This window comes from Callospermophilus lateralis, chromosome 1 (assembly GCF_048772815.1).
Source record: "Callospermophilus lateralis isolate mCalLat2 chromosome 1, mCalLat2.hap1, whole genome shotgun sequence".
Lineage (NCBI taxonomy): Eukaryota > Metazoa > Chordata > Mammalia > Rodentia > Sciuridae > Callospermophilus > Callospermophilus lateralis.
The window spans coordinates 122,168,488-122,182,514 of record NC_135305.1 but is presented as its reverse complement, the minus strand read 5'-3'; the positions used below and the strand labels follow the sequence as shown (position 1 = coordinate 122,182,514).

At 37.8% G+C, this 14,027-nt stretch overlaps 1 protein-coding gene across 14 annotated transcripts in view; it reads right to left on the bottom strand.

The window, feature by feature from the left end:
- Positions 1–14,027, bottom strand: part of Depdc5 (DEP domain containing 5, GATOR1 subcomplex subunit) — a 147,983-nt gene that overhangs the window by 59,481 nt on the left and 74,475 nt on the right. For 10 of the 14 annotated variants that reach the window (XM_077108702.1, XM_077108706.1, XM_077108704.1 and 7 more), the window contains 4 exons: positions 4,182–4,299; positions 3,492–3,659; positions 2,467–2,686; positions 1,058–1,188 (listed from right to left, as the gene is read on the bottom strand). In XM_077108702.1, coding sequence (XP_076964817.1) covers positions 1,058–1,188; positions 2,467–2,686; positions 3,492–3,659; positions 4,182–4,299 — 637 coding nt within the window. Of the gene's footprint in view, positions 1–1,057; positions 1,189–2,466; positions 2,687–3,491; positions 3,660–4,181; positions 4,300–14,027 lie in introns of those variants that run through there. The other 4 variants (XM_077108718.1, XM_077108716.1, XM_077108717.1 and 1 more) reach the window with 2 other exon arrangements.

Genomic DNA, 14,027 nt, shown 5'->3' with positions numbered 1-14,027 from the left:
GCTGTATAATAGAATCATAGATCATCTTACATTTATTTTTCATATAAAAATTCATATAAAATCAAGAATTTTATGTGAAATCTTCAAAATAGAAAATTTGGGATAAAGTATTCATTTTTTAGAGGGGTATGAAGTATTCCTTTATTTATTTATTTATTTTGTAGTTGTAGATGGACAGAATGCCTTTATTTCATTTGTTTACTTTTATGTGGTGCTAAGGATCGAATCCAGTGCCTCATACATGCTAGGCAAGCACTCTGACACTAAGCTAGAGCCCTAGCCCTTGGATGAAGTATTCTTAAAATGCTTTGTGAACTAGATGCAATAGCACATACCTACAATCCCAGAATCTCAGGAGGCTAGGGCAGGAGGATTGCAAGTTCAAGGCAGCTTCAGCAATTTACTAAGTCCCTAAACAACTTAGCCAGACCCTGTCTCAAAAAGTAAAAAGGGCTAGGGATATTGCTCAGTGGTAGAGCATCCCTGGGATCAATACCCCGTACCAAACACTTAAAAATTTTAAAAATAAAAATGCTTTGAGAGCTGAGTGCAGTGGTATATGCCTAGCTATTCAGGAGGCTGAGACATGAAGATCACTTGAGCCCAGGAATTCAAGACTAGCCTGGGCAACATAGAAAGAATTTATCAAAAATATAAATATGTGGGCTGGGGATGTGGCTCAAGCGGTAGCGCACTTGCCTGGCATGCGCGGGGCACTGGGTTCGATCCTCAGCACCACATAAAAATAAAATAAAGATGTTGTGTTCACCAAAAACTAAAAAATAAATATTAAATATATATAAATATGTAAAAAATGTTCTGTAGGACAAACAAAATGTGTCTGAAGTTCAAATTAAGCCCCAGGCTGAAAGTTTATAATTGCTGCCCTATTTCATATTATTCAACACTTACCAGGTACTAGCCTTGTTTTCTTTTCATGTAAACATCTTCTTTCCTACAAGCTCCTTACAGATTTTACCCCACCCAGAGGAGTGGAGCACTGAAAACCCTTGGGGTCTCCAGGGTGGGGCAGGTCCCTCTTGAACCAGGCACTTACTTCTGACTGGCCTCCATCTCTAGCAGGGCAGACAGAGCTGAGGTTTTCTTCCCAGCAGTGGGACCTGTAGACTCAAGGGAGTGTGTGGAAATGGGCCCAGTCATCTGCAAGCCTTTCATGGCAGTTCCTTTCTAAAGCAGAAAAGAAGAGATGAAGCTCAAAAGGGCTTTTGCAATAGACCCCACTCATACACCAGCATAAACCTCTTCATCTTCAAGCCCTGGGAATTCAACTAACACAGTAGAGGAATACTGATTCTTCGTGTTCGGAAATGATAGAAGAAACTGAGGCTCAGAAAGGTTAAGTAATTTATTCCAAATTGCACTGGAGATGAAATTCAAACTTCAGATGCCTCAATTCAAAACCAAAGCTCTTCCCAGTATAGGTTCCTAATCATAAGTGAGGCTGCATATAAAAGCAGCTGATGTGGAAGGAAGATTAAAGAAGCTGTTTTTGGTTAAAAAAAAAAAAAAAAAAATGATGATGGAACACTACCAAGCAATTAAAAAGAATAAACTACTGATTCTTAGAACAATTTGGATAAATCCCAAAGCATAATGCTAACTGAAAGAAGGCAGTCTCAAAAGGTTTCATATTGTATAATTCCATTTTTGTGATATTTAGAAAAGATAAAAGAATCATGATGGTCAACAGGCCAGTGGTTGCTAGGAGACAGAGAGGCAGGAGAATATGACTAAAAACAGTAGCATAATGGAGCATTTTTTAAGTGATGAAATTATTCTGTAGCTGATCATGGTGGTGGCTGCCTGAATCTATACATTTGTAAAAATTCATAGATTGTGTGCAAGTGTGTATGCCCCCCCAACATACACACACACACACACACACACACACACACACACACACAGAGCCAGGTCAATTATAAGTATGTTAATTTAAATAAAACAAAACAGTTGAATCCTATATCTGCCCTTTATTGGCAAAGTGCCTTAGATATATCCCATAACAGTAGCCTCAGTTTTCCCATTGGGTAGCAGTGTGTGATTGAAATGAAGAAACAAGGGTGCTAAAAACTCTTAAAGTGATATAAGAGTAAGAAAAGACTGTTTCTGTTAACCTCCTAAACGTCTGCATTCACCACCACATCACATAGGCAGCTGTTTCAAAACTGGGCCACTTGGAGAGCAGATAAAGGCTCTATATCCTCAGGGGAACAGCTCCAGTCATGGGACATTGCCCAATCATTGTCTGTACCCTATAACCCCCCTTCTTCACCCTACAATGGATAACAACACAGTTTGGGGTTAAAAATAAACATTAGACAGCTATAAGGCTTAAAAAAAAAAAAAAAAAAAAAACTAGCCAATGGGAGGCTCCTGAGAGGTAGGAGGTGACAGATCCTGTATACCATACTAGGTACAGTCCCTAAGGAACCCAGGAGTCCTCACCCGCATCATGCGATCTGAGCGATGCCGCCTGCGGATCCGGTTCAAACCCTCCACAAAGCGGATAAAGCCATCCAGGAGCTGCCACTCATCCTCATCAGCACGGGGTCTATCCCCATAGATGTCACAGTGGACCTCCCCCTCTGTGATGCGCTTGGTGGCAGTGACACAGGCCGGCAAAAGCAGGAAGCGGGTCCTCCAGAACTTCAGAGATTCAATTAAGCTACAGAGGATCAAGGAAAACACAAAGTAGTGGTAAGAAAAATTAGATACTCAAAGTGGTCCAAGTGATCTCTCTCTGATTGGTGTGCAAGGTTCCACCTCCCCACATGTGTGCTGTCATTTGATGATACAGCGCATGGCTTCATTTCAGACACAAGCTCAAAAGGAAGACTACAAAACTCAGTATTATTTTAATCCAAAAGAAGTCAAAACATTTATGTGCACCCAGGCCCAACAAAGTTGTAGTTTTGCATCATCATTATCATAAATTGTACATAAAAATAAAAATTTAAACATGAGATAGCACAAAGCTACCAACCAGCCAGGTAGTCAAGAAAATATTCAGAACATGATCTGCACTGACACTTGCACCAAAGGGCATATTACCACTGAATCCAGTATTTTTTTGGTGGTGGTGCTAGGGATTGAACCCAGGGCCATGTGCATGCGAGGCAAGCACTCTGCCAACTGAGCTATATCCCAGCTCCCAGTATTGGGGAGTGTTGGTTTGTTTTTATTTTGTTGTTGTTGTTGTTGTTGTTGTTTAATTGTAGTAAACTACACATAATAGAATGTACCACTTCAACCAATTTTGAGTATATAAATCAGTGACAGGTGCATCCATATTGTTGTGTAACCATCTCCCTATCCACCTCATAACTATTTTTCAACCCATGCAGATGTACTTTTATTCTTCCAATTATTTCTGAAAGACATAACAGATACCATTTTGTCATCAGAAAAAAGACAGAAACATTAAAGTATGCGTACACCCAAGCAGCAAAGATGAAAAGACACTCTCAGACCTGAAATCCTCAGAGCCCGCAGAACAAATATACTGATCTAAGTAATTCCACTTGTACTCCTCTAGCCGCTCATGAGAGAATTCCACCCAACAGGAAACAAACTCTGAGTCTGAGTGTGAAGGACACAGGCTGTAAGTATAGTGGATCTGGGCAGATTCATAAGGATACCTGAAAAATAAAGAACATGCCTAGACATTCAAATGATCATTCCTCCCAATTCTTCTCTCTCTTTTCTGTCTAATGCACTTAGCACTATTCTTGGCAACCAACCCTCAAATACAGCAGCCAACTCATCTCATCCCAAGGGACTGTTACGGAAATTTCCCAGATCTTAAATTTTCCATTCTTCTCTCTTCACATTCTTTTTTTGTTTGTTTGTTTGTTTGTTTTGCGGTGCTAGGGATTGAACCCAGGGCCTTGGGCTTGCAAGGCAAGCACTCTACCAACTGAGCTATATCCCCAGCTCCCTCACATTCTTCATTTTTAATTGGTTCAATAGTAATCATGCTAAACATAAGCTGAATCAAATTTGGAAGTAAGCTATAACCTTAAAATCATCTCAGGATTATTTTAAAACAAAGAAAAGACTAACAACTCAACTTCCATTGTTTGAACTAAGAACTATACACGATTAGCAAGCAGACATAATCCAGAACAGTAGCTAAAGACTTTAAATACCCAAGAACTCACTTGGGAAGGTATCGAGTTACTGTGATCATCTTGTCCTTCAGTGTCACTTTGTGGAAAGTTCTGCCCATACTCAACCAATACTGGTCCTCCTCCTCAGGGCGATTTCGGGACACAAGGCCTAATGGGAAAAATAATAAGACTTCCTCCAACTGTCTGAGGTTCATTCCTACAACAGGCAATTGCTTTTCATACATATAGATACAGAAAAAGAGAAACAAAAGAGGCAATTACCACTGAGCTATATTGCCAGATCTTTTTTTAATTTTTATTTTGAGACAGGATCTCCCTAAGTTGCCAAGGCTGACCTCAAACTGCAATTCTCCTGCCTCAGCCTCCCAAGTAACTGGGACTGTAGGCATGGGTCACCACACCCAATTCTCACATTCTTTTATAAAAGATACAAGGAGCCAGAAGGAGCATTGCACACTTATAGTCCCAACTACATGGGAGGCTGACACCAGAAGACTGCCTGAGCATAGGAGTTCAAAGCCAGCCTGGGCAACATGTGAGACCCCACCTCAAAAAAATAACTTCATTTAATTAAACTCAAATTTAAAAATAATATAAAAGTACCAGGAAGCCAAGGTCAAATGTTCATTCTCATATTTTCAGTAGCACTAAATAAAGTGCCATGGCCAGAATAGATATTTAAAACATCAGTTAAGGGCAGGGATGTATCTCAGAGGTAGAATACTTGCCCAGCATGTGCAAGGCTCTTGGTTCAACCGCCTGTACTGAAAAAACTAAAATAACAAAAAAATTTTTTGTTGAACCAAACACAGCAAAAAGGGAAACAGTGAAGAATCCAGACAACAAGAAGTATTCAAGAGAGTAAAACTTGAGCTCCTGAGAACAACAAAGCCAAGGCAAGATTCTCTTGATTTGGAAATAAAACAATGCCATCATTCAACTCTGAGACAGCCACATAACGGCAGGCAGCAGAGAAGTGGTCAGGAGAAGAGGAGAGCAGAGGCTGAAAGGATCTTCACTGTGAATGGGGAAAATTCCCAGGTGATGCACAGAGAGTGGCAAACCAGCTTCACATGAGAAAGAGGCTAGACTTCAACTCAGGACACCCATGGTTATACCTCAACTCTTCCATTTGGCTGCTGTATGATCTCAAGGACCAAATCTCTATCAGTCTCATGTTCTGCAACTAGAAAGAGAACTTGCCTCATCAAGGAATTCATGCACTTATGCTACAAACACCCTGTGGGCTGCCAGGAAAAAAGTGTTATGGAGTAAGGTTCATGAGACTCTAAGAGGGTACCCTGATATCTCATTCTAAATTAGATTACCCCATTAATGCCTGTTTTTATCCTGCATAGGTCTCTGATTAAATATATATTTGTGGCTTATTAATTTAATGGCTGTCCCCCACCCAGTAAACTCTGTAATTTTCAAGGGCAAGGTCAATGCTGTTCTATTCTCTACTGGAACAGAGCATAGCTCACTTTTCATAATCAATAAACCCGTGACAGTGAGCAGCACAAGCACTATGATGGCAATGTTTCTAGTAATTACAATAATAATGAAACCATTTCTGTTTTCATAGAAATAAGAGATTAAATTTATCAAAGGAGAAAATAACTAGAAAGTGTAAAGCCAGGCCAAGTAGCTTCTGGTCAACTAGCCATGAATCAGCCAGGATCAGCACTGGACACAAAAGAATTACAGACCCATGAGGGACATCAACCAGCTATTTGAGAGAGCAGAAAGTAGACAGCCTAGATGGGGCCAGTAACACAAGTGAATTCATTCCACTGTTCATGAGTTAGAGAACAGAATCCTACCCAGGCTCCTGTGAGGCCTGAATATCCTGACACCTCTGGCTGCACCTCCAGTTCACTCCCTATGCTCCATCACACCAGCCTTCTTTTTGGTGCCTTCTACTGGTAGCCCTTTGCACACATCAATCCCGCTGCCTGGCATGTTCTTCCCTTCAGCTCCCGCCTTCCACTCCAAACCTACTTCTTCTAATAACCCCTGTACTACATCAGGTCTAAGCTCAAACATCACGTCCTTAAAGCTATCCCTGTGACCCTCAGACCAGATCAGGCCCCAATTAGATAGTCTCACAGGCCCTTGCTAATAACAAATAACTAATGGTTATTTTTCCCCACTAGGTTATAAAACCCCCCTCAGAGTAGAACCTTCAAAAATACTGTTGAATGAATAAGTGAATGAAATAAATAAATTAATGAATGAATAAATTAATGAATTCACATATTTATTGACCCAAACAACTGTATTCCAGGCACTGTCATTTCCAGTGTAGAGAATAAAAAGATGAATCCAAAAGAGTCTTGGCACTCAAAAACATTAATATTCAGTAGGAATAGGAATAAAAGGCATTCAGTAAATGTCACAAGGAGCTTTCACATAAAAGCCAGAGGGAGTTCAAAGCTTCACCTACAAACAGCAGAGCCTGTACTGAGTGACCACTAAGCCCCAATAACAGTTCCACACTTCTGGATTTTCTAGCCAGAGGAGCATCAGTGGAGCCAAAGATGATCTGATGTTGGACACTGGCTAATTAGAGGAATGGAGATTTAATTAGTAATAGTGAAGAAGCATGAAACTAAAAACCTTCACTGATTGTTTCAGAAAGTGATTACTGCTTTATGATTCCAAACACTCATACTTAATTCCTTCTGCTAGACTTAGATTAGAAAAACTCCACAGTCTGACCCTTATTCAATTAGTGTTACCAACTCTTTTGTCACTTCTTAGCCTTTGTCACTCAAAAATGATCCATTCTTGCTTCAAGTCACTAAGCTTCAATACTACCGAACAGAAAGAAGAACCCAAGATAGGAAAAAACAACAGGTGTAAACTTGAGGTTTAGTAGCATCTCAGAAGCTGCAGTGTGACATATACTCTTCTAAAAATATCCATTTCTGGGTTTAGAAAATTCACTATATACTTTGACAGCTCAATATTAGCTCAGCTGCCTGCTATTCCTAGGTATTCTCAAAGCTAGGCTATACCACTCCTAGGCTTGATCATACCTTCTTCATTAAAAGGAGAGTATAACTGCTGAACCAGAAGTCTCCTGTCAATCAACTACCACCTGCACTGCTACCACCATTGCTGCTGCCTCTGATTCCACTGCTGCCAGCCAAGATCGCCTAGAGGTCTTCTTTCTGGGTGCTGCTGACACAGAAGAGACCACTGCCCTGGATGCAACTGAAACCTACACTGCTGCTGACCCCCAGATATCACCTGGTGACGCTGCCCCCACAGCTGCAGTTGCAGCTGCCACTGCAGCCGTCACTACTGTTGACCCACTGCCTGCTGCCAACAACCACTGCCAGTACCGCTGCTACCAGAGCCTAGAGTATTGCTTTGGAAAGACTCCAGGTTTGGTTGCATGTGGATACACCCATTTTGGAACACCAGCCAGGGCCTGGGGCCTGGGTATCCACAGGTTTACCACCATAAGAGTCTCTATCTGGGGACTCAGCTGTGACCTGCAGGTCCAATGTGGGGATGCCTGCAGGTTTGGAGGAGCCTGGGAGCTTCCTGCTGAGAGTGCTGGTGGCCCTTGTCTTGCTGCTGCATCTCAGGGTTGCTCCTTTGCATGAGTGTATCCCTAGTGGATTCTCTGAAAGTAGGAGCAGCTCTGAGATCTTGGGACTGCAGCGTGGCCAATCCTGAAGTATCTGAAGCCCAGATCAGTGGGACAGAGACTGGATTTTTGAGGGCTGATGTGGGTTTGGTGATCCCAAGAGACGTCAGAGACAGGACTGAGAAACTGTTGAACACTAACAGAGTCAGTTTGACTTGCCAGCAAGATTTATTTTATATTATTTTTTGATTCACTAATCTCTCTACCATATTTGGAACAGGATGTTTTTTATGCATTAAAGTGTGGAGGACAATGACACATGAATGGTGTTTTGCATTTTTGTTATATTCTTATGACTTCAATTTTTTCTCTTTGTTCATATTCTTCCTCTCTCTTCTATTGTCTGTGATTTATTTTCCAACTTTTCTCTAACCAATAGCCAATCTCTGTGAGCTCTTCTTCCACTCTTCCTGTGAATTTTTACTTCAAGCCTCTCTCTTCCTCCCTCGAGAATATTGCATACTATACCACCTCTGTCCTCTCATCCACCATTTGAAATCGTAAATCATTTTAATAAATATTCTATAGTTAGTTACTGAACTCATCATTTTGGTTTAATGTGAGAAAGCAGTAGACACCTTAGTAAGAGCTATTAGGTTAAGGCTATATATTGTGTACACTAGGTGCTGTTGATATTGGTCTTACTAGTAAAGGTAAAGCACTGGAAACCTTCAGGGACACTACAATTCTACAGAGTAGAACTTATCCTGCCTTAGATCCATAGTTTTAGATGGGAAAACACACTAACAACATGAAAAAACAAGGGAATAAAGCATCCAAACAAACCAAGATGCTTCAACAACAGAAGCCACTGATAACACAGTAGAAGAAATATACAAGAAGGAGTTCAGATTGTATACAGTTAAATTGATACGTGAAGTAAAAGAACCACTTCAATAAAGAGTTGGAGATAGTGTAAAAAACAAACAGAAATCCTCAAAATAAAGGAATCAGTAAACCAAGTTATAAATTCAATAGAAAAAGGATCACCAACAGATTAGACCATTTGGAAGACAGAACCTCAGACAATGAAAACAAAATATATAATCTAGAGTTGAACATGTGGAGAAGATGGTTAAAAAAAAAAAAAACAGAACATCCAAGAATTATGGGATAACATGAAAAGGCCAATTTAAGAGTTATCAGAATAGACGAAGGAGCAGAGATACAAACCAAAGGAATGCACAATCTTTTCAATGATTTAATAGCAGAAAATTTCCCAAACCTGAAGATTGGATTGGAAAATCAAATACAAGAGGCCTACAGGACCCCAAATGTACAAAATTACAGCACACTAAGACATATTATAATGAAAATGATTAACAGAGAATAAAGATAAAATCTGGGAGGCTGTGAGAGAAAAAGAAATCAAATTACATATAGGGAAAAACCAATTTCTATCTTAACTGATTTGTCAGTCCAGACCCTCAAAGCTAGGAGACCCTAGAGTAATATATTTCAACCTCTGAAAGAAAGAAAACAGATGCCAACCAAGAATTTTATATCCAGCAAAATTAAGTTTCAGATTTGAAGATGAAATTAAAACATTCCATTATAACAAAAAATTAAAAGAATTCACAACTAGAAAGCCTACCCTATAGAGCATACTCAACAAAACATTCCATGAGGATGAAGTTAAAAAAAAAAAAAGTGAAAACCAGCAAAGGGAGGATCTACACTAAATTAACATTCAACCAAATGAGAAACTAGGACAAATCAAAAACCTGAAATAAATCAAAATGACAGGGAATAAAAATCATATCTCAATAATAACCCTGAATATTAATGGCCTAAAGTCATCAATCAAAAGACAGAGAGGCAGACTGGATTAAAAAGCAAGACCTAACAATATGCTGTCTTCAAGATACTCACCTCAAGGGCAAAGACATCCACAGGCTGAAGGTGAAAGGATAGGAAAAAACTTATTACTCATATGGATTGAGTAAACAAGCAAGGATTTCCATTCTCATTTCAGATAAAGTAGACTTCAAACCAAAGTTAATCAGAAGTGACAAGAAGGACATTTCACATACTTCTTAAGGGAAGTATATATAAGCAGGATATAACAATTATAAATATTTATGCCCCAAACAATGAAGCATCTATGAACATCAAACAAACCCTTCTCAACTTCAATAGTCAAATAGACCACAATACAATGATACTGGGTGACTTTAAGACACCTCTCTAACTACTGGACAGATCTTCCAAACAAAAACTAAATGAGGAAACTACAGAACTAAATAATATAATCAATAATTTAGACTTAACAGACATATATAGAATATTTCTTTCATCAATGAGCAAATATATTGTCTTCTCAACAGTACATGGCTTCTTCTCCCAAAGAGACCATATCTTATGCCACAAAGCAACTCTTAGCAAATACAAAAAAAATAGAGATACTACCCTGCACTCAATTAGACAATAATGGGATGAAATTAGAAATCAATGATAAAATTAAAAATACAAGCTACTGTAACAAATGAAGACTAAATAATACACTATTGAATGATGAATGGATACTAGAAGAAATCAAGGGCAAAATTTTAAAAAATCCTTAGAGGTAAATGAGAATTCTGCTACAACATATCAAAATCTCTGGGACACTATGAAGACAGTACTAAGAGGAAAGTTTATTGCATTGAGTGCATTCATTAAAAGAATAAAAAGTCAACAAATAAATGACCTAACACTACATCTCAAAGCCCTAGAAAAAGAAGAATAAATCAATACCAAAAGCAGTAGAAGACAGGAAATAATTAAAATCAGAACTGAAATTAATTGAAACAAAATGAAACAATTCAAAAAACTGACAAAACAAAAGTTGGTTCTTTGAAAAAATAAATAAAATAGATAAACCCCTGGCCATGCTAATGAAGAGAAAAAGAGAGAAAACTCAAATTACTAAAATACAAGATGAAGAAGGAAATATCACAATGGACACGTCTGAAATACAGAAGATAATTAGAAACTATTTTTGAAAATTTATATTAATAAAATAGAAAATATTGAAGACATTGAAAAATTTCTAGAGACATAAAGCCTACCCAAACTGAATGAGGAGGTCATACATGATTTAAACAGATCAATTTCAAGTAATGAAAAGAAAACGCCATCAAAAGCCTACCAACAAAGAAAAGTCCAGGTCCAGATGGATTCTCAGCCAAGTTCTATAAGTCTCTCAAAAAAAAAATTAACACCAATACTCCTCAAAGTATTCCAAGAAATAGAAAAGAAGGGAATCCTTCTAAACTCATTCTATGAGGCTAACATCATCCTGATACCAAAACCAGACAAAGACACATCAAGGAAAGAAAACTTCAGACCAATATCCCTGATGAACACAGATGCAAAAATTCTCAATAAATTTTGGCAAATTGCATACAAAAACATATTAAAAAGATAGTGCACCACGATCAAGTAGGATTCATCCCAAGGATGCAGGGTTGGTTCAACATAAAGAAATCAATAAACGTAATTCATCATATTAATAGACGTAAAAAGAAAAATCATATGATCATCTCAATAGATGCAGAAAAAGCATTTGAAAAAATACAGCACACCTTCATGTTCAAATCACTTGAAAGACTTAGTAGGAACATACTTCAACACTGTAAAAACCCCAAGCCAGCATCATTCTAAATGGAGAGAAATTGAAAGCATTCCCACTAAAAACTGAAAAAAGACAAGCATGTCCTCTTTTACCACTTCTATTCAACATCATCCTTGAAACTCTAGCCAGAACAATTAGACAGATAAAGGAAATTAAAGGGATACAAATAGGTAAAAAAGAACTCAAACTATCACTATTTGCTAACAACATGATTCTCTATCTAGAAGATCCAAAAAATTCCACCAAAAAACTTCTAGAACTAATAAATGAATTCAGTAAAGTAGCAGGATATAAAATCAACACCCATAAATCAAATACATTCCTATACATCAGCAATGAATCCACTGAAAGAAAAATTAGAAAACTATTCCATTCATAATAGCCCCCCCACAAAAAAAAATCCTGGGAATCATTCTAATAAAAGAGGTGAAACACCTCTATAATGAAAACTACAGAACACTAAGGAAAGAAATTGAAGAAAACCTCAGAAGATGGAAAGATCTCCCATGCTCCTGGATAGGCAGAATTAATATTGTCAAAATGGCCATACTACCAAAAGCGTTATACAGATTTAATGCAATTTCTATTAAAAACCCAATGACATTCTTCATAGAAACAGAAAAAGCAATCATGAAATTTATTTGGAAAAATAAGAGACCAGAATAGCTAAAGCATCCTTAGCAAGAAGACTGAAGCAGGAGGCATCACAATACCAGACCTTAAACAATACTACAGACCTACAATAACAAAAACAACATGGTATTGATAACAAAATAGACTTGTAAACCAATGGCACAGAAGAGAGGACACAGGACAAACCTACATAAATACAGTTATCTCATACCAAACAAGGGTGCCAAAAACATTCACTGGAGAAAAGATAGCCTACTCAACAAATGGTGCTGGTAAAACTGGAAATCCATATGTAGCAAAATGAAATAAAAACCTCTATCTCTCACCCTGCACAAAAATCAACTCAAAGTGGATCAAAGACTTAGGCACAGAACAAAGACCCTGTGCCTAATAGAAGAAAAAATAGGCCCAAATCTTCACCATGTCAAACTAGGATCTGACTTCCTTAACAAGACTCTTATCAAGAATCAATAAATGGGACAGATTCAAATTAAAAAGCTTCTTCTCAGCAAAGGAAATAATAATGTGAGGAGACAGCCTACAGATTGGGAGAAAATCTTTACCACCTGCACCTCCAATAATCTCTAAAATATATAAATAATTCAAAAATCTTAACACCAAAACAACAAATAACCCAATCAATAAATGGGCTAAGAACTGAACAGACACTTCACAGATGAAGAAACACAATTGATCAACAAATATATGAGAAAGTGTTCAATATCTCTAGCAATTAGAGAAATGCAAATCAAAACTACTCTAAGATTTCATCTCACTCCAGTCAGAATGGCAATCATCAAGAATACAGGCAAGGGGCTGGGGCTCAAGTGGTAGCGCGCTCGCCTGGCATGTGTGCGGCCTGGGTTCCATCCTCAGCACCACATACAAACAAAGATGTGAGTCCGCCGAAAACTAAAAAATAAATATTAAAAAATTCTCTCTCTAAAAAAAAAAAAAAAACAAAAAACTGTGGTAAATTTGCTGCTACCATTAAAAAAAATAAATAAATAAAAATTCTCTCTCTCTCTCTCTCTTTAAAAAAAAAAAAAAGAATACAGGCAACAATAAATGTTGGTGAAGATGCAGTGAAAAAAGTACACTCATACATTGCTGGTGGGACTGCAAAATGGTGCAGCCAATACGGAAAGCAGTATGAAGATTCCTCAGAAAACTGGGAATGAGACCACCATTTGACCCAGCTATTCCACTCCTTGGTTTATTCCCAAAGGACTTAAAATGAGCATATTATAGTGACACAGTCACATCGATGATTATAGCAGCTCAATTCACAATAGCTAGACTATGGAACCAACCTAGGTGTCCCTCAAGAGATGAATGCATAAAAAAAAGGTGGTATACATACTCACTGGAATGTTAGTCAGCTTTAAAGAAGAGTAAAATTATGTCATTTGCCAGTAAATGGTTGGAGTTGGAGAATATCACGCTAATTGAAATAAGTCAATCCCACAAAACCAAAGGCCGAATGTTTTCTCTAATATGCAGATGCTAAATCACAATAAGGCAGGGGACATTAGGGAAGAATAGTGTTACCTTAGATTAGGTAGAGGGAAGTGATGGAAAGGAAGGGGAGGGGATGTGGGAATAGGAAAGATAGTAAAATGAAACAGACAAATGAAACTATATGTATATATGTGACTACATGACCAATATGATCCCACAACATGTACACTCAGAAAAATGAGAAATTATACACAATCTATATATCAAATGTATATCAAATGTATATCAAAATGCATAAATGCATTCTACTGTCATGTATAACTAATTAAACTAATTAAAACAAAATATTTTTTAAATGGAGAGTATAAAGAAAATGTTTAAGATAAATTTGCACTTAATGTAACTATTACTCAAAGCAAAAGTGACAAAGAAAAACTTTGTGCTGAAAATAATTCCTAAATTTATTTGTTCCCTACCATCATGAAAAACAACTCCTACAAACTTA